Source organism: Cyanistes caeruleus, chromosome 2 (assembly GCF_971803275.1).
Source record: "Cyanistes caeruleus chromosome 2, bCyaCae1.hap1.1, whole genome shotgun sequence".
Classification (NCBI taxonomy): domain Eukaryota; kingdom Metazoa; phylum Chordata; class Aves; order Passeriformes; family Paridae; genus Cyanistes; species Cyanistes caeruleus.
This window is the reverse complement of record NC_141702.1, coordinates 47,377,838-47,405,517: the sequence shown is the minus strand read 5'-3', so window position 1 is coordinate 47,405,517 and position 27,680 is coordinate 47,377,838. Positions and strand designations below refer to the sequence as shown.

General features: G+C 37.5%; 1 protein-coding gene across 3 annotated transcripts; it reads left to right on the top strand.

Annotated features, from left to right (window-relative positions):
* Positions 1 to 187: 187 nt before the first annotated feature.
* Positions 188 to 27,680, top strand: HDAC2 (histone deacetylase 2). Of its 3 annotated transcripts, XM_086876853.1 has the most exons (15): positions 10,162 to 10,221; positions 10,325 to 10,379; positions 11,291 to 11,403; positions 11,726 to 11,843; positions 12,713 to 12,787; positions 13,081 to 13,219; positions 14,952 to 15,093; positions 19,332 to 19,424; positions 19,523 to 19,631; positions 21,036 to 21,176; positions 23,040 to 23,148; positions 25,189 to 25,319; positions 26,180 to 26,335; positions 27,032 to 27,089; positions 27,298 to 27,680. In XM_086876853.1, the coding sequence occupies exons 3-15, from the start codon at positions 11,329 to 11,331 to the stop codon at positions 27,326 to 27,328; spliced, it is 1,377 nt and encodes a 458-aa protein (XP_086732979.1). In that variant the 5' UTR covers positions 10,162 to 10,221; positions 10,325 to 10,379; positions 11,291 to 11,328; the 3' UTR covers positions 27,329 to 27,680. The 3 variants fall into 3 exon arrangements, with proteins under 3 accessions (XP_023779735.2, XP_086732978.1, XP_086732979.1); XM_023923967.2 differs by lacking the exons at positions 10,162 to 10,221; positions 10,325 to 10,379 and adding an exon at positions 188 to 254; XM_086876852.1 differs by lacking the exons at positions 10,162 to 10,221; positions 10,325 to 10,379 and adding an exon at positions 3,392 to 4,011.

Here is a 27,680-nt window from a genome sequence, read left to right as displayed (position 1 = left end):
GAAAGCTATGTTTTCTTCTCAGGAAAGTAGCTCCAAAACCTTATTTACTCTTATGTTTTCCAGAACTTATGTAAAATCTAACAGAGCATGAACACAAGTCAATAGCATTGTCTGAGATTTTTCTCCTTACATTTATATGTGTGATTACAACCTTACAGCTGTGAATGCTGCTAATAGGTATCACTTGAAAATGCTCACTTTCACAGATGAAAAGAGGATGGGAGGAGAAAGGAGTATGGTTAGAGGCAAGGGAGGTAGGTGGGTTGTGTTTTGCTTAATGATATAAGAGATAACTCTTATATGAGGAATTGAATTCATGAATGTATTTTTGTATGTTTCTCTAAGTTAAGTTAGCTCTGGTTTTGTTTTTTCTTTTTGAGTGTATGGTCTGGAACAAAGTAGTTTTAAAGACCCCTTCTGGCCTTTGCTCTTGCAGTTTTATCAATTCTTAAGTGAAAAATTTTCTTTGCTTTTTAAAGAGAAGTTATGTTGCTTCTTAAAGGCTTCTTGTTTATGAATTTCATTTTTCTGTTTTGGGGCAATTTTATTTTTAATTTTTTTTCTGTTAATTTCATTGGTTATTGAGTTCTGTTAAAGAGAATTGAGGCAGCTATGCCTGTATATGTGTATGGGCTTGAACAGTTCGGATAAACAATGAGTTAGGTGATGGCAAGCTTTCTAGCTGTATCTCTCTCCTTTTAGATTATTCAAGGAGACAGAAGGAAAGTGAATTGTTTGTCATTTCTGTGGTGTGCAAGATAATGTCACTTTTCTATAGCAGCATTTAAGAGAAAAAAATAGGTGCTCTAGATCCTCCATTTAAGCTCTGTTTTAAAAATATCTTTGGGGGAGTGGGGGTGGGGAGAGTGAAAGGGAGTATCTTCTGGATTTGAGAATTATAGATTTCTCTTTGATAGGAAAAATAAAGGGATAAACTTTTACCTATAGAGAACTTCTTGTTCATTATTTGCATAGTCTTTTAGCGAGATTTCACGGTAGATGTGATTTAGGATAAACATGTAAGAGAGTAATACCTTCTATTGTAATGCTGGCTGTATATGTTGAAGATGGAAGTTACTCTTCTGTTTACGAGATCCTTAAATCTTTATTGCTGTTTTTTTGGTTTCTTTTAATGTCCCTTTCCCAAAATAAAAACACCAAAACAAACAAAAACACCACTGTCTAAGGCAAAACGTAAATTCTGCGTGAAAGAACAAGCTAATGTTAATATAATGATGTAGGGAAAGGGTGAAATAAAGTTAGCATTTACCCAGTAACAGAAACAAGCACAAGGAAGGTATGAAAAAATATCATCATTACATGATAAAGTGTCTGCATGTTGCAACATAGTAAAAGGAGTGGCAGCCTGTCCCAGTGATACTTTGTTATATAGTCTATTCTGTTTTCCAATGGGCCTGTGCATCAACAGCCGGTGTTCATGCTTGTTTACCCTGGGAAGTGATGCTCCAGAGTTTCTTCCATATCATTAGCTTTTGTGCAGCGTGGTTGCTGTGCTGTTCCCTTAACAAGCAGCTTTGATGATATCTGCAGAACCGCGTTTCTAGAAGCAGGACTGGTCTAGGAAATCATCCTTGTATACACAACCCATGAAACTTGATATTTAAGCTTTACTGACCTTTAAATGTAATAGTGTCCTTACTGTCATACTGAGTTACTGTGAATTCAGTGTATGAATTCTTATCCCTTTGAGTAAAGATAACTTTGTATGCTTATTGACACTTGACTAATTCAGATCTGAGTTAGTATTCAAGTAGCTTCTATAAAAAAGAGCTGCACTTGCCTGAATTCAGATGTTAGAAGAACATGAATAGTCATTTTTGCCCTGAAAACAACATAGCTTCTCTTGATTTGGCCCATTTAAACAAAAATAAGCTATTCCTATATGAGGTTGAGTACCCATCTGAAACTAACTGAAATTATGAACAACTTTTCTTCACATGAAGTCCCTGATAAGAACTTCTACAATATATCTCTGCTTTTATTTGCACCCTATATGGTGCAAAAAAACCTATTCCTGATATTGAGCCAGCTGATGTGTTGTTGTACTCTTTTTTGATAGAGATATTTATCAAGCAACTACAAAATGTTGAGTAACTTCATAAGCACATTGAATTCCAGCGGTGAGAGAAGCATATAATACAGTGATTAGCTAATACAAAATAGTGTCTGGAGCTTCTAGAGTCCAATCTAAGTCTGTTCAAGTTGTGACAGTACTAGGCAGGCTGAGATAAAAAGGAAGTTATTGGTAAGTGGATTACATCATGCCTCTTATAGTGTTATGCAGATATTTTGCTGCACTTTGCACCAAGAAAAAAACATCAGCTGTATTATAATGTGTAGAAATCAATTCTGCATGTTATTTATAAGAGACAAATTTCCAAATGGAATATGAAAAAAAGCTGTTTAAAAATGTTATACCACCTGACTACATCATAATACAGTATCCTTCTGTTAAAAGGTGAAGGGGGGAATCCAGGATGCCCTAGTTATCTTTAGGGTATCTTGTGCATACATGTGCTTAACAAACTTATTTTACAGTTGTCTGTCTCTATAAAATTACATTTTTATCAGCTACAAGGACCCAGATGCCTGTGAGGTGCCTCTAGGAGTGAAAGCAACCTAATCCTGGGAACAAAGATCAAACCTGTGTTCAGGCATGTATTGGTTTTGTTGTGTGACATAGGTTATACAAATGCCTTGTTATCAAATAGAGAAGTACATGTGGCAATAACCGAGGGTTTTAGGTACTTTTAGAGACTCCAGCAAATCAACAAAGCTTGGTCAAGACTTGGGTGAGTGGAAGCCTATAAATATAGCCTATAAATATAGTCCTTTGGTGTCAGCTGAAGAAACAGTAACCTTTAGTGTAACTGATGAGTACCCCCACACTCAGCTTATCAGGCCTCACAAGTGTGAACCTCTGTATAAATGCAAATACAAGGAAGCTGGCTAAGTATGAATGCAATCATGTTTCTCCTTATTAAGTTTGTACCTGGGCTAAGGCAAGGAGAGAAAACGGCTAATAGATCTCGAAGAGAAATTATTCAGATGTTAAATCCTTCTTGCCGAGCATGCCTTGTTTCTTAGGGGAGAACTGCTATGTGTTACTGTGAAGCATACTTTGAACTTCCTCTAGAACACGGATACTGAGGTGCAACACTTGCCACTAGGGCAGAGTAGTAACAGACAGGAGTACTCAAAACAACACAGAAAGCGGTTTTGTTGTGGAAAAGAGTAGACTCTTTCACTTGGGGAGGGGACAAGACGCGACGCCCCAGCCGGCCGAGCATCCGCAGCCGCCCCGTAGAGGAAAGACCTTCGGGCCCCAGCGCGGTTAGGGACGAGGCACCGCGCGGCCCCAGCCGGTGCTGGGGGCGGCTGAGGGGCTTCGCCGCGGTCCTGGCGCCGAGCAGGGCCCGGCCCCGCTGCGGCCCCGAGCGCGGGGATCCTCATTCCCACTCCCGCCGCAGCCGCTGTGGGAGACGGGGCAGCCACTCCGCGCATGCGCTAAACGGCTCCACTGAGGGGCGGGGATACAGCCCAGATGCCCGCGGCGGATCCTACCAGTGCGCGCCATGGGGGTGGAACAGAAAAGAGCCTTCTCCAAGAACTCGCTTATGGAGAATCCCTGCTGGCTGTTTCCGTGGCTTGTGTGTGTAACCGAGGAAAGATAGCACGGAGAAGCAAGCGGGAGCCCATGTCCGCTCGCGGGCGTCCTCTCCTTTTCCTTCTTTCCCTCTCCTCCCTCCGTCGGCGGCGAAGTGGGCGCGTCCCGTTAGCTGCCCCTCCCGCTGCCGAGGGTCCGGCCCGCTCCCGCTGCTGGCGGTCCCGGCGTCGCGAGTTCCCGCTCTCCCGCCCCCTCCTTCCCAACCTCCGAGCCGGCTCCGCGCTCTCCTTGGCCTCCCGCTCCCTGCCCACGGCCCCGGCGCAGCAGCCCTATGGCGTACAGTCAGGGCGGCGGCAAGAAGAAAGTCTGCTACTATTACGACGGTGAGCAGGGCCGGCGCGGGAGCGCGCGTGCAAGAGCGGGGGGGCGCCCCTCTAATGGCCGCCCGCGGCGGGCTGTGTCCCCGGCCCCCGCCGGCACGGCCGCCCCTGCCCCACGGGACGAGCCCCCCCGGCCCGGCCCTATGGCGGGCGGGGGTCCCCGCTGCCTCCACCTGCGGCGCCGCGCCCCCCTCCCGCCGTCGGCTCCGCTGAGCCCCGCGGGCCGGCGGGCTTGGGGCGGCGGGGCCGGGGGGCGGGGGGTGGTGGAGTCGGGCGAGGTGCGGGTCGAGGAGCTGCCTGGTCTGCCGGGCCCGGTGGTACGTACTGTGTCTATTGTTTCTCCCCTAAATACTCACCACCCGAACCCACCACCACCACCCCCACCAAAAAAAAAAAAAAAAAAAAAAAAAAAAAAGAGGGGAAAAAAAAAAAAAAAAAGAAGAAAAGTTGAGACACTCCCCTCCATCCGCTGAGCGGGGAGGCGTTGGAGTCGCTGCCGTGTTTGGCTCCTCCCCTGCAAAGAAAGTCCAGGCCATGTGTAGCTCCGGCACCTGGTGATTGTTGAGCTGAGGCCTTTCCCTACCTCGGGCTTTCGTACCGAGGTCTGGGCTACGGTGGGACGGGGGGACTCCTCCTCTCCCGTTCCCCAAACCGAGCACGGATCAGAGCAGAGATCTGGCTCCCACGAGCCTCCCTTCCTGCAAAACGCGGAAAGTTGTGTGCGTAGGTGTTTAATAATAGTGAAATTTGAGTTGCATGTAGGCCCTCTGAGTTTGCACACTTGTGTAGTGGGGACACAGGGGCTTGAGATCTGCGTTGTCAGTCATGGAGAAAAAGTACTTGGATTTGAGATATTTTCAGCAACTTGTTTGCAGTTTCCTCTGGTTTTCCCAGCAAGAACTTTTAGTTTTCTTCTTGAGCTTATTTAGCCCTTTTTGTACTGGGAGGTGAGCTCGATGGACAGATTAAGAGATTTTATTAAATTGCCTCCTACTGTAACAATCTTGTACAGTTGCATCTGAGGTTGGTTTTGGTAGTAGCCAGGAAACAGAGGTTGAGGATGTTCAGCCGTAGTGCTTTGGTGTTTTCACCAATTTGGAAGTGGAGTGGCTGAGCCCACTCAAGATATCAAACGGTGTGTTGTTGTAACAAACCTGCCATTCTTTGGAAATGGCAGATCTTGTGGGGCCTGTCTTGGCTTTTCTTTTTAACCACACTAAAAGAGACAGAGTGATGGTTGCCGCCCCCTTCTCTTTGTTGCTAGCACTGGTTCTTTGTTCAGCCTAAAGGGGAAAGGAGGCCCCTGTTAGGGATACTTTTGGTGAGGCTAGGATCTTACTTTTCCTAGGGAAGAGGAATCACTTTTTGCCTTGTTGAAAGAAAGGCAGCAGTGATAGTTTAGAAGCTTTCTCTGAAAATATTTGCCTTTTTTTTTTTTTAAATCAGTTTGGTTTTTTTGTTTTGCTGTTTTTCCCTTTGATAAAGTCAGGTAGCTGCAGTTTACTAGATGTTGATATATTGTTTTTCTGTGATTACTGGATTTTGGTACTTGATAGTAGCATTAGATTTCTTTAACAGCCAAAAAAGCTATACTTGTGAAGAGAGGGGAGAAACTGGAAGAGGAACAAGTTTGGAGGTGGCAGGATAATGGCGACTTACAGCAGTTGTAGCTCGTATGTAGACTAGGATAAATGTAGTTAATAATGTAGAGAAAATAGTATCTGTTGTGCCTTAAAATAAATGTTTTATATGTGACAGAAGCAGTTTTGGAATATTTTTGATGTCTCATTTATTTGTATTGCCAAATCCAACAGTTATTTTACGTTTCTTTTGGAAATACAGTTATTAGAAATTTTAGAGTTAATACCTGAAATAAATATCCTGATGCTACTGTGTGGTTCATCTGGCAATTATGAATATTCTGAATACTGTTGTACCAGCAAAACCATTGAGTCTCAGTGAAGGAAGTGTTTGAAGCCTTAGATAACCCCAAACAAAAAAATACTGAGGTAGTGGTATATCTCTTAAAGGAATGTCATGTCTAAAGTAAATCACCTCTTTTTTGGGTCATAATTAGCTCTCCACACATACTCTCACTCTGTTTCTTGAAAGTTACAGGCTAAAAAGTCTTGAAAAGTTCTAGAAACATATACACTTACCTTCTGATATGCAATAAACTTCTCATGCAATAAACCTCCCCATGTTTTTTGTGAAACTTGGTGTGATTGTCATTTAAGGCTGTTATTTTAAATTAGAAAGTCACTTTCTCAGAATGTATTGCTCTTAAGGTTTGGTTTGTTGTTTTTTGGTTTTTTTAAATCAATAATTTTAATAGCCTTCACTACTGTACTTGGAACCAACAAACTTTGAGTAGAAAAAGCTTGATTTCATTACCTTGAGTTTGCTTGTAACAGAAAGTCAATCACATCGAGTTTGCAGAATCTTCACTGCTTGTGATCATGCTCAGGTCAGGAATTTTGCTTAAATTTAAACCAATATACCGTGGGGAAAAATAACTAGAATATGAATTAAATTACTTTGATGGTCTTACTTAAAATATTTTTTTATAAATGCTTCTAGCCTTGATACATGTGTGGCCTTAGCTTAGCAAACTGTGCTTCTCACACTGCTTAGAACCATGCTGGATGTCGAAGGCTATCATAGTTTTTGTTTTATTCTCTTACCATATATCTTCAGGTTGTTGTCATGGCTTTGCAACAATCTGGCTGAGGTAGTTTAGCTCTTCCAAGGTGTTGTACAGTTGCTCACAGCAGTGAGAACAGGCCCCAGATGGTCTTTCCAGCTCTATGCTCCTGCGCAGACAAGCACAGTTCTAGAGAATCGTGCAGCAACCAGTGTGGTTACAGTGAGTTTGTGTGTTTATTCCATGCCAGTGCACTAGTAGTATCGTTTAGGTTGGTTCTTGTGCATAATGTAGTGTGGGTGTTCAAAAGGCTCTACCTTCATGAAAAATTTGAGAGATCTGCATCAGTGTGGTTGGTTCCACCCATAAAGGCGAGACTAAACCTGTTTTAGTAGGGCAGTGTGTTAATACAGCTAGGCATTGTTTGAGTAGTATGTCTAGTTAAAGCTTACATCTGCAGATAAAATGAACTTAATCTGAAGTGTTTTCTGGAAATTCATCAGTACTTTGTGCAGTGCCTTCCAAACATGGCGATGGTGTCCAGCCTCTGCTCAGGGCTCAAAAGTCAGATCTTTGCTACTCTTCTGCTATCTGCTTAATTTTAAAACCAGAACAAAATGCCCAATCCTTCAGAAACCAGTGCAGTAATTTTAGGCCTGTTTGAGTAGCTGTTTATTGGACTCATCTCAGGCACTGATGATCTTTTCTTTTACATTCAGCTTTACATGAGTTCACCCCTTGGTATTGCTGAAGTGAATTCAATGTAACTGCTGCTCTTAAGATACGTTTTTTTCTATGTGGTTTCCATTGTAGCAACTAGGTTTCTTTGAATAGTGCACTTCTGAAATACCTCATAATTTCATCTATCTATACCTAAAATAAGCATAGCAGTTTATCTGTTAAACAGATACCAGTTATCAGTTTGTCTATTAAAAGTTATAAAGTAATGTAACATACAAGTTACAAAGTATTAAAAATCAAGTGTAGATGTCATGTCTGTCTCTGCTCAGTTGCTTAAGACTGCTTTGTAGTGAGTAAATTTAATGGTTTTATTTTTCTATATGTCATAGTAACTGGAGAAACTAATAAATTTTTGGAGATATAGCTTTTGTTAGTTGTGTGGTTTTGGACAGAATTAAAATTCCTTTAGGGCATGTAGCCTCTTGTATTTTTCTGTGTGTCAGAATATTTTCTGTAGGCCTTGCTAAAGTCTCAGATAGAGAAGTGGGTGTCTAAAACTCATGCTTATCAAAGGAATCATGGGTTTATTTTTATTTGATAGTTCTCATCATTTTGGCATGTAACTTGCATGAATTTAGAAGAAAATTTATATATATATGTATTTGAGCCCAGAACATTACCGTGTATGTAACATTTGTCAGGTAGGTCTTCTGTATCACATCTTTATCACACAGTGGACAGTGTGGGGCAGTGAATTCTTATAGTGTCAAATGGATACTTGGTTTGTCTCTTTTTAATTAAGGACTCAGCTTTTCAGAGATTATACATTGCTACTTCTCAATGGGAGCCATTTAGCTGGCATTTTTACTGGTATAAAACAGTGAATTTCAGTTTTTGAAGCCTTGCTGTGAAAGATTACTAGATTTGCAAACTTTTTACACATACTACTTTGCATTTTTTCCCTCCTCTTCCTCATTCAGTTACATTCTTTCTTTTTGTGCTTTCCATGTGTTCCCACACTGGTAAGTGATATACTGTACTCATAACTCTTCTGTATGATTTTTACTGCTATATTATATATTAGTAAGAATTTACCTTTGTATTAGTAAGCATAAAGCTAAGCACTCATACTATCTGCAATAATAATCTTGTGAGTTTGGCCTCACTGTACCCATTCCTCATATATATGTGCGTTTTAGTCAGAGTTAGTCTGGCAGAGGTTTGTGCAGAGTTTTTTAGCACCATCAGTGAGTGAGGTGTCCCATCCTCACACACACTTGCTCTTGGTACACCTTGCTTTTCTTCCCAAAGTGCTTTAGTAAGGCTGTGACCTATGAAAAAGAGATAGATACATTTCAGGATCAGTGCATGAAGCGTTTGTACCAGGAGGTACACCAGCCTCTTCACTAGGTAAAGGAGGAGAGACTTGACAACTTTACGTTTATCACAGTATGATGTCTCTGTGATGGGTCCCCTTCATGATGTTGATTGAAAATCAAAGTGCTAATGAAGAAAAAGGATCTTTCCTCTTTCTTCACCTGCCTACATAGGCATCACAAATCTCTTGAAACTTGCCAGGCTTTTTTGTCCATATGCTTCAAGAATTTTTTTTATGAGGTTAATGCCTCATGCTTTTTTTTGTTGTGATACTAAGATCTGAAAAGTATAAATAGTATTGTATTGCCTGGTGCTAAAGTGTATTATATTGATATTTATTGTTAGTTACTACTACTGGCCTCTAATAAAGAAGGATCAATATTCTTCTGCCAGATACTCACCTACAGATCTTCTAGTTGACAAATAAAGTCCCTTTAAATCTACCAATGTGCCAATTCTTTTAAAATTCTTTTTTCTGGTAAAAAAAAAATAAAAGCTAAAAAGTGTGCTTTATTTATTTATATAACTGTATGTTGCAGTGTATGGTATATAAAATATGCCTAAGTTAAAATTTGCTTAGTTGATTAGTTGTGGTATATTGAAGAATGTGTTGCAAGCATATTTAGGAAATTTATTAATTTAATTTTTTCTCTATTTCATATGGGAAAAATAATAGATCTTACATCACACATAAGATATAAAATGATTCTTAATTATGTGCTTCCCCATCCATAAGCATTCTGAATAAAATGTCAACAATGACTATAGAAGCTGAAGTGCTTAGAATTGAAATGACCTCTTAAAAACCCCCATTTTTTAAGCCACAAATGCATTTGGTAAGGAAGTTTCCTCAATAATATTACATTTTTTATAATCATTATTTTCTTAAAAATCTCAAAATTTAAAGCTCCTACTAGCTTGAAGATGTTTTTTAGTATCTGTGACTTAACAGTAACTTCAAAACATAAAATAGAGGTAGTAAATGGTTGATTTTCATCTTCTAGGCATTAGTTTCAAAGAGCTGTGATAGATTTCTCCTAAACATCAAATATACAGGGTATTCTTTTGAAAAGTGCCTGAAAATGTTTTTGCTGGAAGGTAGGAGTTTATTTATACTCTTAATACTTCTGCTCTTGACCTGCATGTGACCAAACCTGTAGGCTTTCACTAAGTAACTGACAAAAAGCGCTATTCTTCCACTTTAAGTATCCAAGTTAGAAGGTCCAAACTCTTCAAATTTCTTAACGTTAAAATTTGGTATTTCTGTTGTTATGGTGGCTAAGAGCTAGGTATCAAAGGGTAGTTTTTCTTAACATCTTCTTCTGTTACATTAGATTGTATCAGTTTTCTTAAGTGTCCTTACTCTCCTTGTCTCTTTGAAAACTGAAAGCTTGAAGGATTTTAGAATGCTTTGAAACTTTCAATCTTACTGTAATACTTGTTTTTCTTAGTGGTTGGTGATGCTACTGCAAGCTGATTTACCCTTCCTCCATGAAGCTCATGTTGAAGAGGTGAAACTAAAGCTGTTTTGTAGTGGTGCTGCATTTTACCTCTGACTGATAAAATTTACAAAATAGTATGACATTGTGAAAATAGTGTTTCTTTTGTTCCCAGTGGACAAGGCAGAGCATGTTGAAGGATGTGAAAGAAAAGTAAAAAGTTCAAGAAGGTAAAGTTCAGTAATCCTGTTGGGAAACTGGGTCAAAAAGAAAAGAGGTGCTGTTGTGAAGAGGTGTTTTAGAAATCTCCAGCTGAAAGCCATTGACGACTGGACATAACTTCTAGGCCTGTTTATGTTTCCAGACACAATTCTGTTTAAAGTGATTCATGTGTTGAGAATATCAGTGCTCAAAGCAGGTTTGTTCTAACAATACCTGAGCTCAGAAGAAAACTACTAGCCCATGATAGCAGCTATTCCTTACTTGGAAATGAGTGTCAATTTTGTTATCTTAATTGTGTGCCTAGTTGGTCTCCAATGTAACAGAGGCTAATCTGGATTATATGGTTCTTGTTAAACTGTGGATCTCCAGCAGCAGGTGTCTGGGGAATGTTTGTGCAGTGTGGTTGCCACAGTGGATCTGGACCTAACTTCTGGATGTAACAGGGTTAGTAGTTAAGGATAGGCTGAGGATGGTATCATAAAATCAGTTTATGCAAAATAGTAGGTTTTACTATAGCCTCTGTTGTGATACTATGTGGCAATGTCATCAGTCGTGTCTCCTCTTCTACTTCACATTTCAGAACACAGTTCTGTTTCCCATTTTATTGTTTGGTTCTGGCCCACTGTTGGGCCAGAACTTTACTCTTGATTTGAAACCATGTCTTATCTTTGCTCTTCCACTACTGTCTGCTTGTAGTCAAAGTGCTAGATTTGGCTTCTTTTTTTTTTTCTTCCCCCTCTGTTTCTGACATACAACAGTTCGTTTCGCTTGTGTTCTTTTTGAAGTAGACAGTATTCCCATTGTAGGGTTTGTTTGTTTGCTGGAATCATACCAGTTTACTTATCTTCTGAGTATAATTAAGTGGCAATGAAACTTGTTTTGTAATATGAATAGCTATTCTTTTGTGTATTATTTGCAGGTGATATTGGAAACTATTACTATGGACAAGGACATCCAATGAAACCTCACAGGATCCGAATGACTCACAACTTGCTGCTAAACTATGGCTTATACAGAAAAATGGAAATTTATGTAAGTATAGGCAATATGCTGTCCACTGAAGCATTTTAAGTTATTTTTAAAGGGCTTCAAGTACCGTCACACAAATAGAGGTGGAAGTGAAAATAGAGAATACTTAAATAGTGTATTCAGAACTCTTCTACTTAGAAGTTAAGCAGTTATATATCACAGCAGAGTAGCCCTTGCTTTATGTAAAACATCACTACTATCATTTTCCTTTCACTATTTTCCCTTCAAAGTTGGTGGACTTTCTTTCAGGCTGTCTGTTTTAGCACACTGTCAGGTGATTTTGCAGAGCACTCTGATTTATTTCTTTAACTGTTCTTGTTATCAGCGACCCCACAAAGCAACTGCCGAGGAAATGACCAAGTACCATAGTGATGAATACATCAAATTTCTCCGATCAATAAGGCCTGACAATATGTCTGAGTACAGCAAGCAAATGCAGAGATGTAAGTGCCAACATCAGGCTAAGTCTATGTGTACATGCTTTTATGGTTAGCATTGTTTGAAGCTCAGTATTCACCAGTACAGAGGTTAGAGAAACACTGTAACAAGAGTAGCATGTGCTTGCTACTTTTTTTTTTTTTTTACTGCCTTTTTTCTGTGAAAAGCAGTCATCTTGACAAAAATGTTCTTTAAGCATATGTAAGGATTTTTGCCTCTCCTTTCACAGGGTGTATTCTAGATGTGAAATACTACTGCTAATACCAAGGCTTAATGCGCAGATTGTGAGCTGTTTGTGAAAGAGGCTTGGAATGTTGCTTAAAAAAATGGCTTTTAAAATAATATAGAAGTAAAAATCAATGTGTGAAAATGTGTTTAAGTCTTGCTCATTCCTCTTGGAGGTAGATAGTAATAATGGTACATCATTCACTGTTCACCCTTTCTATTATTAATTTATTCCTTTAATTATAAGAATAAGCTTAAATTACTGTAAGGAATGCAGTTTGACAGCTGTTATATCAATTTTAAAGGTAGTATTGTAACCACTTTATGATGCCTTATTGTCAGCAAATTTACATGATCTATATTAATCCTCATTTCTTCAAAAATCTAAAATTTCTAAGTTTGATCAAACTTCTTCAAACGAGGTGTCAAATCTTCCAATAGAAATTAAAAAGAATTAAAAAAGAAAAAATTATTAGTTTAGAGTTATACTATTAGGACTCTGCATTGTTTTCAGTGTTTAAATTAGCCTGACAAATGAGATGGGGGATAAGTAATTAAAATGGTGAATGAACTGTGCATCTGTGTTATCTATGTGTATATTGATGCTGTTGGAATGATATTTTTAAAAAATACTGCATTTCTTCTACAGTTAATGTTGGAGAAGATTGTCCTGTATTCGATGGCCTGTTTGAGTTTTGTCAGCTGTCAACTGGAGGCTCTGTTGGTAAGTATAGGTTGTTTGCCAACTATTTACTAAGTTGATGTCAGCAGCTTAAAATTTTGACTGTGCATTTGAAAATGAAGTAAATATAAGGGGATTTTTATATATTTAAAAAATAATCATATCAGTTACAGACTGTAAAATATGAGGTGTGTCAAGTATCTCACTCAGTATTGATAAAAAATCTGTTCCAAATCAACTTATTTTAAAAATAAAATATGATTTAATGTAGCAAATTTAAAGGCAATTCAAAATTTCTAACTCCATTCGCTTTCATTCTTTGTGTCTTTTTACAGCTGGGGCAGTAAAATTGAACAGACAACAAACAGACATGGCTGTCAATTGGGCTGGGGGACTTCACCATGCCAAGAAATCGGAGGCATCTGGTTTCTGTTATGTCAATGATATTGTGCTTGCCATCCTTGAGTTACTGAAGTAAGTTTATGATGTGCACAAGTTAAAATTATAGAAAGTGTTAAATTCAGCTATTTAAATGTTTGAAGATATGGATTGTAGTTATTATATGCATTTTCATAGACCATGTTGAACTTAAAGAATTTCAGTTAAGAAAGCTCCAAGCTCTGCCTGGTTTGGCTTCAGCAAGATATTCAAAACAGAATACAGATAAACTGAAAAGATAACTAACCAGGAGATAAATCCAAGCAACAATGGACCCTGTAAAACACCATATGTTGTAATTGCAGATGGTGGGGAAGGACTAGAGTAGCAGTTCAGAAAGTGGACAAGCTTACTTGCTTTCTGTAAATAGTTCTGTAAAGTCTCCCTTTGCTACACGTGGGGACGGCATAGTGGGCTAGATGCATCACTGCACTGACCCCTTAGGGCAGTCATTGTACTCAATCTTACACCCATTTGGTTTCACAGTATGTCTTCTTGTTTCCTGTCATTTGATTTGTTACTGAATCAAACAGGAATATTCAGGGAAGATCATGCACTGAGCTTCCTTGGATTAGTATGTGAATATGGCTGGTTTTAGTAAATAAAGAAATAACAGCTATGCTGCTGTGACTGCAAAATAAGAAATGAGTAATGAAAAGTGATCATATCCTTGACTTCAAACAGTAATGCTTCACTAAATTTTCAAGTTCTGAGTGTTGCTTTTACTGCTTCAGAGGACTGTATCCCTACTAATAATACATAAATCCCATTTATTAGAAAAAATATTTTAGATATTTGACTCTTGTGAGTGGGACAGCTGATTTTGCTGGTGAGGAATGATGGAAGTAGTGGTTATCTGGAAATCCAGAGATGGAAAATGTTTCTAAAGACACTAAGAATAGTTAATATTAACACATTAAGACATTCATTTTAATATGCAGCATATATTCAAGAGCTGTCTCTACTGTCTATGAGATAGGATTATCTGTGGTCCAGTCTTGAATTTCTTAGCTTAATGTGTATGTGAAGGAAGTAATCATGTTAATAATTATGGATTGTGTAACCATGGGAAGCTGTCCCTGAAATTATGGGTGCTCACATTCTCAGTACTGTGCAATGCATGATGAAAACATATCTTCTGATGACAGACTTTGCTCATTACTGGAAAACAAAAAATTTAAGGGATACTTACTGTTTCTAGTGCTCTAAGGCTTCAAATCACTGATTTCTTTAGCCATCTCAAACTGTCCTAAAATTTGCAGAAATTAAGAAAATAGTAATGAAGTCTAATAAATTTATGCAAATATAAAGTACAATACACTTGAAAGTAAGAATGTGCCTTTACAAGCTGGAGAGGTGAAGAAGAAAAGTCAATGGAAAATAAGTATTTTTTGTGAGCTTATGGAATACAGACTGTTGGTAATTATTGAGAAAGCAGAAAGTAAGGCCTTGGGGTTAGTGAAAGGGCTGGATTCAGCAGATGTGAACAACAAAGTGATGTCAGCAGAAGCCTGAGGTATAGCTTCTACAGAGACAGTTTGGGCTAAATTCTAAATAAATTCCTTATTTTGATGAAGACAAACTTAATGTTATTCAAGCTGTACTGAGAATTCTAAAACAACATTGTCACATCAACCAAAATCATCACAGTGATCATAATCTTGGATTTTAGTGTCTGGTTGGGGTTTTTTTGTTAGTGTTTTTCTTGTTTGCTGTCAGTATATTATGATATAACAGATAATGATGATTTCTTACATGTTCTTTCTAGATATCACCAAAGAGTGTTGTATATTGATATCGATATCCATCATGGTGACGGTGTTGAAGAAGCATTTTATACCACAGATCGTGTCATGACAGTATCATTCCATAAGTATGGTGAATATTTTCCAGGCACAGGGGACCTTAGGGTAAGGTTGAACATCAAATTTTATTAGGTGATAAATTCCCTCTTCCTTGTAGACACATTTTTGCACTTGGCTACAATAACTATGTCCAATAACCATATACAACAGTAAGTTTTTAAAAAAAATATTAGTTTAGAGTGATAGATTAGCTGAGGAATTTTAGGAAAAATAATACAGGATAGTAGGGAAATAAAATATTCTTCTACTACTTAAAATATTCTTCTACTACTCTAAAATAAACTTTTATTACTAATGAAATTAACACCTTCACTGCCATGGCTTGCATCACTTCACTTCTGGATAAATAACCTGAAATCTTTTTTCAAATATAATTAGTTTAATTCATACATATTTTGGAGATGTCTCTAAGAAGACAGTATGGTATATTTATGATTAACAGTCACAAAGCTTAGTTTGAATTTACTATGTTCTATCTGCCTAGTGATACGGTTGACTCATTTTTGGAATATTCCTTATGTCATGAAGTGTGTTTTGAGTTCTCATGATGCTCACTAAGAACTTTAGCATGCCTCGTTTGGAATTATGTACTGAGCATTATAGCTAGCCTGAGGAAGGGATCATTTGCCCTTGAAGAATTATCATCAAAGCTGTTGTAGAATCTCGAGAAAGATGAGAATGAAAACTCATTTTCCTGGCCCTTCATATGAATTTTAAGTTAGTCGTTGTTCGTGCCAGACTCTTGTTGTTAGGAGAGGAACTTGTTCCACTTCACAGCTTGAAAGAGTATTACAAGTATTAGGATTAATATAGTCCTAGCTTCAAACTCATAAATTAAACCTCTCTTATCAGAGATACTTCTGGGATTCCTCTGGTGCTAACAATTTTGCACATCAGTTTGTGCATACAGTTAGAAATTTCTTAAAAAATTGTAAACACTTCTAACATCTTGGCATACAAAAATGCTGTGCTAGGAAAGAAATCACCGTTTTCCCAATATATTTAAACTGATTAATGAGATACAAATATTTGTGTTTCAGCTAATACTCCTGAAAATGTGTTTCCCAGCCTGTTGATGATACCCAGAAGGCACAGGAGTAAATGAAAGTTGAGTAGTGGGATGCAAAGCATTCAGTTCAGTGTGGTTGTTGGAGCTGAATATTATTGTGGTTGTTAGATTCTGTTAATCTGTGTTCTAAGTTGATTTAGGAAGAAATTAGATTACTTTTAGCTGTGTTGTTTAACACTTTTAGCTGTGTTGTTTAACTTGACTGGCCACAAGGTGGTAGTGGTGCTTCAAACATTGAGCTCAGACCAGTTTGTTTATCATGACAAGCTGTTGCTGCTGAGTTTGGCTAGAATTATTTTTTTTTTTTTTTAAGGGTTAGATATCTTGGCTTTTTAGAAGCAGCACTTCCCGTTGACAGAGAAGTTTGTGGACTCTTCACCACACCCAGAACAAAGAATTAAAAGATAGCATAGTTGAAATAAATAGAAGAACATTTTATGTGTTTTGGGATTTATTTTTTTAGCAGTGTCAGTGAAAAACAGTATCTCAGGCATGGCAACTTTTTTTCTGAGCTGCTAGTTAGAATTTTGGAATGAGCATTGTCTGCCTGCAGGCTGTAGCAGGTTTTATTGCAATTATTGCATCCCCTTAGGGACTTCTCCTATCTCCAGAGATTGCAAAGCTAATTGAACTGAAGGCAGAACTAATTCTCTGAAAAGTCAGTGTTCCTTCTGGAGGCCTATTGTGTTGCTTCCTTCTACCTAACTTGATCTGCCATTCCTGGTTATTTTTGTCAACTTTACCAGACAGATCTCTTTGGTTTTTCTGATGGGCTGTATTACAACTTGTTTCTGTAATTCTTTAGTTAGTTGATCTAGTTTACTGATCAGGTTACATTTATTTGATGCAGGAACAAATCACGTGTCAAATGATGATACTGTGGTTGCAGCTCCATCAGTGTGGATGAATCTGAGGTTTTTCTAGTTCAGCAGCCTTCTGCCATTTTCTACCAAATGTATTATTCAATCTAAACTTCCAGTGTACTCAGTAAGTTATTTGACCTTCTGCATATCTTAGATGATAGCACAAATTTTGCCATTTATACACAAAAGTAGATCATTTGAGACCATAGTTCTCCATAGTGGCCCGGGTTCTGTGAGGCAGTGTGTTCTGCTGGAGAATAGGAGACTACCAGAATGCTATATTGTTTCTTTAGGTTTTTAAACTAATGCAAGCATCAGTTACAGCAAAGGTCCATTGAGCAGCTCAAACAATTACTCTGTTTAAGTGGAAATTGTGTGAACATTTGACTTTACTGTGTTTTAGGATATAATCAATTTAATTTTTATTTTTTATTTTTTTTATCTGTAAAGCAAGACAAGGAGAGACATGACCTCATGAAGCAATATAGATTAGGTGTTGACCTGATAGAAAGGAGCTTTGTGAGAAGGACATAGGGCTCCTGGTAGACAACCATGAGCCATCTGTGTCTTTGTGGCCAAGAAGGCCAATAGTATTGGGGTGCATTAGGAATAGCATTGTTGCCAGCAGGTTTAGGGAAGTGATCATGCCCCTCTGCTCAGCCCTGGTAAAGCCAAATCTGGTGTGCTGTGTCCAGTTCTGGGCTTCTCCATACAAGAGAGACATGGAGCTCCTGGAGTGAGTCCCGTGGATATGATGAGGGAACTAGAGCATCTCTCTTAAGAGGAAAGGTTAAAGAAGTTGGCCCGGTTTATTCTGAAGAAAATACATTGAGAATGGACCCCATTAATACTTACAAATATCTCAGGGGTGGGTGTCAAAGGAATGGGATCTGATGAATCTGAAGGGGCAATGGACACAAACTGAAACACAAGAAGTTCCATCTGAATGTGAGGAAAAACTACTTTGAGGGTGACAAGAGCACTCGAGTAGTCCAGCAAGGTTGTCAAGTCTCCTCTTCATATACTGAGTGCCCATCTGAATGTGATCCTGTGCAATCTGCTTTATCAGGGTGTTGGACTGGATGATCTCCAGAGATTCCTTTTTCCAGTACTGACCATTCCATGATTTTCTGATCACCTCAGAAAATTCAGCATGTGAAAGTCTAGATGATTCACTCTGGGAAATTCTGGATAACTTGTACTTCAAATCAGCCAGAGTTGAGTTCAGCAGGGGTCTTCAGTATCACTCATCTTGCAATAATATGAATATATATGAATATGAATAATGTTAGTAATGTGTTGTGGGCAAAAAAAGTCAACTGTTAACATTGTGTCTGTGCTTCACTGGGCCACTTACCCCCTCCTCATCTCCGTCCATTCCCCTCACACCCCTAGTGTGCGTTCCCTGCTAAGGAGGCTTTGTTCAGGAATAGGGAAAAGTCAATGACTTTGAATAGGTAGCATTGAGAAGTTCAGTATTTGTATTGCTGGGTTATGCTACACATGACTTGTGTTTTTTCTGTGATATTTCTGCAGAGCTGCTGTTTGGTAATAGTTTACAGCCAGACTGAACAGGCTAATTCTCACTGTCTGCTCCACTTAACTGCTCTGCATTGCTTTCTATCTGTGTTGGTGATGAAATAAATGGAAGAAATAGGAATGTGTGTCAAGCAGAGATTTTTAGCTTTTAAGGTGATCTTCAAAATAGGAATGGTTGGATTCAGGGCGTATTCACCTTATTTTTTTTGGCAACAAACCTTTTCTCTTAATAGATAGGTTGTCAAGGAGAGCTGGTAAGACAGACAACTACATGGAACTGAGAATAATTTGCAAGTTTGTTCTTTTTTTGTTGTTGTTGTTCATTTAAGAAGTTTCAGTTTCTTCAAGAGCACCTATAAGTGGCCCCTGCTGGACTTTTCTCCCTTTTGCTACTTCCTCATCCTATGTTTAGGGCAATAATGTGGTTTTAAAAACCTCTTCAAGTCTAAATCTTCTCTGAAACACTGAAAACATGCATATCACCTTGCTCTTCTTGGTTTTCATATGTTTGTTTGCTTAGCTATTATTGCCAGACTAAATTGATTGGTTCTGGTTTGTCCTTTTGTCTTAAATCTTTGAATTAAAAAATTGAATGTACTGATTGCTATTTTAATCTTGATGTCTAACTCCTACACTCTAAAATTATTTTATGGGAGAACAGGAGTCAAGTAAAATCTGCCTCTTATCCCTCACAGATATTTATAATGGTACAGAATAGCTCAGCAAACTTGTGTAGATTTTTTTTCTTTTTCATTATACCATTCTATGTGCTTTTGTGTTTGTATTAAAACATTTGTCACCTTGGCTTGTAGGACATTGGTGCTGGAAAAGGCAAATACTATGCTGTCAACTTTCCAATGAGGGATGGTATAGATGATGAATCATATGGACAGATATTCAAACCAGTGAGTGCTTTGTTTTTTGTTTTTAAGCTCTCTGAAAACTACTACACTTGCATTTTCATTATGTCGATTAATGACTCACTGTTTTATATTGATTACAGATTATATCTAAAGTAATGGAGATGTACCAGCCCAGTGCTGTGGTATTGCAGTGTGGAGCAGATTCGCTGTCTGGGGACAGACTGGGATGCTTTAATCTTACTGTTAAAGGTAAACAGAAAAGTATCTGTTTGTTGTCTGTAGTTTTTTACTTATTAGAAACCTCTGTCCTTCATACTGGTTTTCAAGACACTTGCATGATGAGGACTGGAGTCACAAAGATTTTGTTCATTACTATGATTAATCAATCACCTCTTTGCTATACAGGGATGGCCAAAAGAAACCCAGAAGTTGCCTCTTTCTTTCTGTCCATCTAAAAAAGTTAAGATTGGTTTTCCATGTGCTTCCTAGCCACTCAAGTGATTCCCTTTCTTCTATGCATAGGCTTTCTGTAGCTTTAAAGCTGTCCTGAAATGACAGGACAACAGGTGTCTGCAGCACCTACTCTAATGGGCAAATAAGCCTAGTTAGTAGTCAGCTTAGTAGGACTACAGATGCTAAACATCAAGCACCTTGTTGAGTGTAAAATGGGTATTACTGAAATGAGAATACTCACTGCATTGCTAAATTTATAGTGGTGTTTGTTATACTGAGCCATATGTTAACAAACATTTTAATTAATTATCATAGAATTAATTTATTTTAGTATTACTTAAGTCGCTACCTGCAATTGTGATTCTCTAAATTGGGATGTTAATTTATCAAGTAGCATAACTATTACTGTTTTTATTTTATTATTTTTTATTTAAATTACATTAAATGTATAGCAGACTTTTCCTAAGGCTTCAGTCCAGCCTGTTTAAATCATGGGTTTTCTTGGTTTTGTGGGTTATTTTTTAATGCGACAATTAGAGTTTTGTAGGCAAAAAAATGCAGTATAGTATCTGTTGGGTCTGCAGTGTTTCAGGGTTCTTTTCTTGATTTGCACCAGGTGGCAAAGCTACTTCAGTTGCCCATACAGCTCAGATTTTTTTCCATCTTACATATCTTGGAAACCAAGAGAGCTGCTGCCTCCTACAGATGCCTTTCAGTATGCTGTATCTCCCTGGAGTGTGTACTGTCTTGGCACCAGTTCACTCTGTAAGCAAGAATTAGCAACCTCTAATACAGGTTCAAATTTAGAAGTAGAAAGGACCGAGTACTGATTTTGTTTTCCGTTCTTCCCCCATTGCATTTGGCTGAAAAATTGTCCCTAAATTTGTCACTGTGTATGATGTCAGTTATGAAAAGGCAAAACACTTATTGTAAGATCAATTCAGAACAACAGCCATAGACCATCATGCGAAGTCTCTGAAGACTGGGGTGGATGGTGTTCATTGTGTTTTGTACATTTCTAATCTGTAGGTCTTGACTTCTTGAGACATTGTGCTTAGCTCTAGGGGGAGACAGTTCTGTTTGAATCAATTCAGTTCTTGTTGAATGTGACTGCATAGGTCTGATTAAATAGTTTGCTATACACTTTTCTGCTTAATAGGTATTTTGCATATATTGTCAACTCTCTTTTTTGTTTTACAGGTCATGCTAAATGTGTGGAAGTTGTAAAGACTTTTAACTTGCCATTGCTGATGTTAGGAGGAGGAGGCTACACAATTCGTAATGTGGCTCGGTGCTGGACATATGAAACTGCTGTTGCCTTAGATTGTGAAATTCCTAATGGTAAGTATTAATATTCAAATTAATATTTTGTTAAAAAATAATCATAGGAGATTTTAGGTAAATAGCAGATATTTGTATAGCTAGCTGTAATGCATGAGCTCAGAATAAACTAGGTAGAAAATTATTGGTAGGATTTAGCCAATAATTTTTCAGTATCTTATGCACTAAATAAACCTAAGTTTTTAGGGCTTTTTTTTTTTTTTTTTATACCTTAGCAAAAGCTTTAAATGACTGAATTACTTTTTGAAACTTCAATTGAAAATGTTGAAAATTCAACATGTAAAAAATGGATATCACCATTATGGAAGAATATATACTGCATTCTGATTGTACTGGTGTCAACCTGTAAGTTGTACAACACAGACATGTATCCACTTTACATAGCAAAAATACTGTTTCTTCATTTTATCTGACAAAAGTAGCTGTGAAAGTATATTGACTTCCACTCTTCCATTTCAACCAATTTTGGGTATACAAGCTATCTTAAAGTTTAAAACCGCAGAAAACAATAGTAGACTGCTTTAGAATAGTTGAATACTGAAGTAATTTCTCTGAGGAAGATCCCTAAAGATCCTGGACTCCTTTTACTTCTGGCCAAATGTGCTCCTGGACAGGCTTTTGGTATGCCATTTATATAAAATTGCTGTTTGAATTGATTTGTTGCAAACGAGACACTGGCAGAGTTTACATGTTGAACTGCAGCTTTTGCTGATAAGCTTTTGCTATTCATGTATCTCTTTGTGGATTCAGTGTTTCCATCTGACTTCAGCAGAATGCTGCTGTAAGTGAGAAAAGACTATTTGGAATGAGCCTTTGAAGATATGTATTTCCCATTTTTATGTCAAAATATATTTTTTGTCAGCCAAAGCTTTTGAAGACACAGTAGCAGTTCCTTATCTTGGGAATTTTTTTATCTACTAGCATCCCCCTTTCAATGGATTATATATATACATGTGTGTGTGTATATATATATATATATTTAATTTTTTGGATTTTTTTAACATTCCTCTCTACTTTTTGGGTCCCTGTCATCTTTAACCTGTTCTGAGAAATTACAGTGCATTTCTAAATGCTGCAATACAACTTAGTAGCAACTTAATCTTCCTGTCTGCTTTCTATCCACCTAACAAAGGTCACTCATCCTGAAATAATCATGAATGAAGAACAAAGGGCACAGTTAAAAATGGATTTAAGTGTCTTATTTCTTAAATGTTCTATGGATTTTTTTTTTTTAATATTTGTCTTTTTAGAAAGATACAGTCGTATTTAATATAAAATCTGCAAAATACAACAATGTAAAATAGCTGTTGTCCTGGCTACGTGTTCTTTATCAACTTCATTTTGGTGGTTCAGTGTTCAAGTCAGAGGACCATTTCCTGTGAAAACGCAAAAAGAGGGGTAAGGAGGGAAACAACAGGCAGACTGAACTAATGTCCAGCACTGAGCAAGGATCTTGAACTAGCTGTGATCTTCAGCCTAGTAAAAAATATTAAAACTTGTCCTGAAGGAATATTTTGAATGGCTCACTTAAACCTTTCAAACTGGACTAACTTTGAAAACTCCTACAAGAAACTGACAGTTGATATTCTCTTTCCTGCAGAAGTACAAATTGTTCAAATTTGTTATTGAGTTCTGCAGTGTGTAATTTCAGTAGATCTTTCTCTTTGTATTTTGTCAGTGAATTTAAGTTCATTTATTGAATAATTTAGAGGAAAATCACTGAGGAATCCAGATAAGTATTGCTTGTTAGAATGCTTAGAGTTTGATGGTTCTCTCGGTAAAATACCGTCAAATCTACTGTTGTATTTAAAATGTTTAAAATATTTTTTGGGTAACAAAGTTGTCATGGTGTTTGGTTTATAGAGTTGCCATACAATGACTACTTTGAGTATTTTGGACCAGACTTCAAGCTTCACATTAGTCCTTCAAATATGACTAATCAGAATACACCAGAATATATGGAGAAGATCAAGTAAGTAGTGATTACCTTATCTATCAAATAGGTCATGTGGATCATGTTTCTCCAGAGCTTTAACTGTGAGGCAATTTTGAAAACTGTATGCCTTTCTCTGTTCTCTAAAAATAAGTACTAGAATAGATTTGATGTTCTTCATTTCTGTCAGGGGTTTTTTGGAAGTCTCTTCCTCCAACAGAATGCCTGCTTATGAAATCTTATGAACCATAAAAACGAAGTTTTATGACCCAGCTTGGATTTTTTCCTTTTTCCAGCATCTGAAAAGATAACTGTTTTACTTGGATTCCCATTCTAATTTTGTAGAAAGTTTATCCTGCCAGGAGAGAAGCTGGTGTGCCATGATGACTAGGATTTTTAATTCTCAACTCCATGTCTAAACATGGACTGAGATTATTATTCTTCGTAGTTGTTGGCTGCAAAAATGAAAAGTCATATGTGAGTTCGAACATCCAAAACTCTGGAAAGACAGTGATATGTGTGCAGGCAATTGAGTGGCTGTGATTTGACAAATCCACAACGTTTGAGCAGAGATCATTGACCAGCTATGGTGGTTGTGTGGTTTTAGGCTGTGCCACTTTTGATACTTAGTTTATTCCTCCTCACATCTTGACATTTTCATTGGAAACAAGTATTTTACTTCAGGGGTGAAGTAATGCATAGGTACAATCATTTCTGTGCTGAACTGGAAGGAGGCAATTGGTTAGCCTGAAGTACTCTTGGTTTGTCCTTGTTCTGGGTTTAAAAGAATAAATTACCACCCCTGCCCTGAGTTCTAACAGGCTGCTAATGGTACAAATTATTTTGGTTACTAAAAATAGCTGAATAAAGGTGTGAAATTGCATGTATAAGTTTACCAATACTGCTATAACTTTTAAAACTGTCCAATTGCAAAGTTCACCAAAGCTGTTAAAATACTAATTTTTAAGTGATTGGTATATAAACTGTGATGGGAGTTCATAGCACAACTATATCAATCACAGTCAAGTGAAAGGTGCTTATAATGTGTGATGGGAGAAAAAGCCCACTTACTTTTTGTTAATCTAATTGTACAAAAATTCTCAGCAGTAATATAGTTCTCCAGCTGATGATCTGCCAGGCTGCTTGCTGTATGTGTTACAAAGTTTATAAGCTGCAAAACTTACTGCTGCAACCCCATGCAGAGATTGCTCTCTGTCAATAGAAAACATGCAATCTCACATGCTTGTATTAGCTCCCACAAGATCAATGACACATCATTTTGGAGATTCCTCCCTCAGTTTCATTGTGTGCTTTCACAGACACCTGGCTTTAGGGAGCTCCCATGCATGGCAAAACTACTTTGCTCCAGGTCATGTGATTTAAACTCTAAAGATTCCAAAAAAAGCACCAGTTGCTCTGTAGCCCTTCAAATTGTGCAGAAGGATGCTAAGATAATTGTTGCAAATGCTGATATTTGATGCTCTGCAAGCCTTCCTTTCTACTTGCACTTTGGAAGGATAGTTTTGAGTCCCAAAAGAAAGCCCTGTATCCTTTTCCTGGATATGGTGCTTTAGAGTATATCATCTATCACATCAGATTGCTTAGACAGGACAGGACTTGTCTCTGTTCTTCTTGAAGCAGCCAATAAGGAAACATATCCAGATGAATTGATTTTGTCATTGCTGATCACAGTTGGGAACTCTTCATGCTTTTAAGTGTCTGACTTTCTTTCTAAGAAGCTAGAGAATAGTGTACTATCCAACTTCTCTAGCTTATTATAAACAGAGTAGTACTGACATCAGTACTTGTGCTGACCCTGTGGGGAATTAACAATTAAAGTTGATTGAAATAAGTATTTGTAAAGTGCAAAGAAAATGATTTTCAAGTACACTGTGGATACTAATAATCTCATAAGGATGGAAAACTTCCTGAACTTGGCATGCTAATTTTTTAATTGAAAAATGAAACTGACTCTAAAGCAAAGCCAGATAAACTTTGAATGCAGAGTTCAGAATTTCATAGAAATCCAAGGAAATGCTACTTCTGTGTAGTAAAAATTTTCTTGTCCGTTACTTGCAGGCAACGCTTATTTGAGAACTTGCGCATGTTACCTCACGCACCTGGTGTACAGATGCAGGCCATTCCTGAAGATGCTGTTCATGAAGACAGTGGAGATGAGGATGGAGAAGATCCAGACAAACGCATTTCTAGTAAGAAATATCTTTTCATGATAGAACATATCCAGTTGTTTTGGATTTAATTTCTCAGAACCTAAGTTGTAGTAGTGTGCAGTATTGGAAGACTGGCACTTTTGTTTCCTGAATAAAAGATTTTGCCTCTGGCCTGCCCCTTTCAATGTTTTTAAGGTGGCATCCATGCTATTTGAACCTCTTAAAGGATCTAATGAAGTGCTGGAAAAGCCCTGTGTTTTCGCATCTATGGAACAGCCTGGCTGTTTCTAATCTATAATAGATACTTCAGAAGACTCAGTGAATTTTAACTAAAGAAACAGTACTTTACTTTTTTATGTCTGACAAAGAACAGAAGCTATGTTTCCCTTTGAGGTAATGTGAGCTACAGTGTTTAAGGGGAAAAAAATGCCTTTTATTTGCTTTGTTGTGAGACAGAGATTTTCCATATTTGCGACACTATCCTTGACTTTATTACCACAACCTGTCCATGAGCTTTGAGTTGTTCTTGAGCTATAGGCAAGAGTTTCCTGCTACCTTTAGTCTTATTTGATGGTGATTAGAATAATTCTGTAATGTCTTATTAGTGCACTGTACATTTTCTGAACTGTTGAAATATTTTTTTTTTCCTCCTGTGATTTAGTTTTCAGTATTTGAAGTTTTATTTGATACATGGTTGTTTCTGCAAAGCTATTTTTTGGAAGCTATTGTGCAAGTCCCAAAATATCTTAAAAAAATAAGTGATTTTGACTGTAATTAAGTTTATCAGCATTAAATGATTGTAGGATATTACTACTCATTCTTAATTTGATAGTTCTTTTTTATTGGGCCTGTTGTAGTTGGACTTTTTGATTAATTAATATCATAAATCTGAACCCTAGTTCGAGCCTCTGATAAGCGCATAGCCTGTGATGAAGAATTTTCAGATTCTGAAGATGAAGGGGAAGGTGGACGACGAAATGTTGCAGATCATAAGAAAGGAGCAAAGAAAGCCAGAATAGAAGAAGACAAAAAAGAGACTGAGGACAAAAAAGCAGGTAGGACTGCATTGTGATTTCATCCTGTGTTTTAGAACTGCAAATGTCGGTCTGGCAGGAGACAGGTATTTTATCTGTTAACAGTTAATTAACTGTTGAGATGATCATTTTAAAATCATCTCTTTTAAATTAATCAGTTTCAAGATACAGCTATTCAGACTAGTACAATATTTTGAGGCAAGGGTTATTGTTTCTTCCCCACAAGCTTGAAGTCTTAGAGCCAGGGATTTGTATGACTTAATGAAAATAGAGATGAAAAAATATACGTTGGGCAAAACATTTGTTCCTGTTTGCTTTTCTGGGGTAAGCCAACTAGTTTTCTCTGAAATAGAAACCAGATAGGGTTCTGGGGACAGTGTAATTCCAAGGACTCTTGATTTTTCTAAGAACTGGATACATCTTGAGCTCAGGGGAGAACTCCAGGTCTCATTACTGCATGTCATCATTATGGCCAGTCAAGAGGGACCTTGCCTTGAGACATTCTGAATCACTTGGCATTGTGCCCAGACCTCTCCTTTGGATGGATGCATTTAACAGTGTACTTTAATATGTAACTAGTGACTTCTTTTAAAATCCAGCTTCCTCTGGCTAGAATTATATACAAAAATATAAACTTTTGGTCATGCTCTTTACTTCTAAAGTATTTTAAGGCTTTCTTGCATCTTTTGGTATATTTAAAATCTTGTCATTTTTCAGATGTTAAGGAGGAGGATAAAGCCAAGGACAGCAGTGGTGAAAAGACAGACGCCAAAGGGTAAACACTAATTAATTAATAATGCAATTTTTTGGAGTGTGTTTGTTAAGTCAGTACTGTATAATATTTTTCAGTTCTGTGTAGATCACTTTCAGTTCCTCATAATACTGAATATTTTAGAATCATGACTAGTAATTCAGAATTGCATTTCTAAATCAGTTAATAAAAAAATTAAGCAACTTAACACCTTTTTTTTGCTTTTGTACAGAGCAAAATCAGAACAGCTCAGCAACCCTTGAACAAAAGATAGCCTCTCATCAGTTGCAGAACATAATACTAGTCTGAGAATACCTAAAAGGAGAAAAGTTTTCGTATGGAGAGAGACTGCTGATTTCATTTTGTACTATTTGGCATGGACTGTATTTATTTTCAAACGGCTTTGTTCTGTTTTTTGGCAAGTTGTATTGTGAGTTTTCTAATTATGAGGCAGAAATTCCTTTCTTCACCATGCTTTATGTAATAGTATTTAAAAATGGATGTGAGTTATTATGTTAAATGTCTAAACTGATCTATTAAAGTAATTTGCCTTTCCTGAGCTGATTTTACCTTTTTTGTAATTTTATCTTTATTAAAAAAAAAAAAAAAATTGCA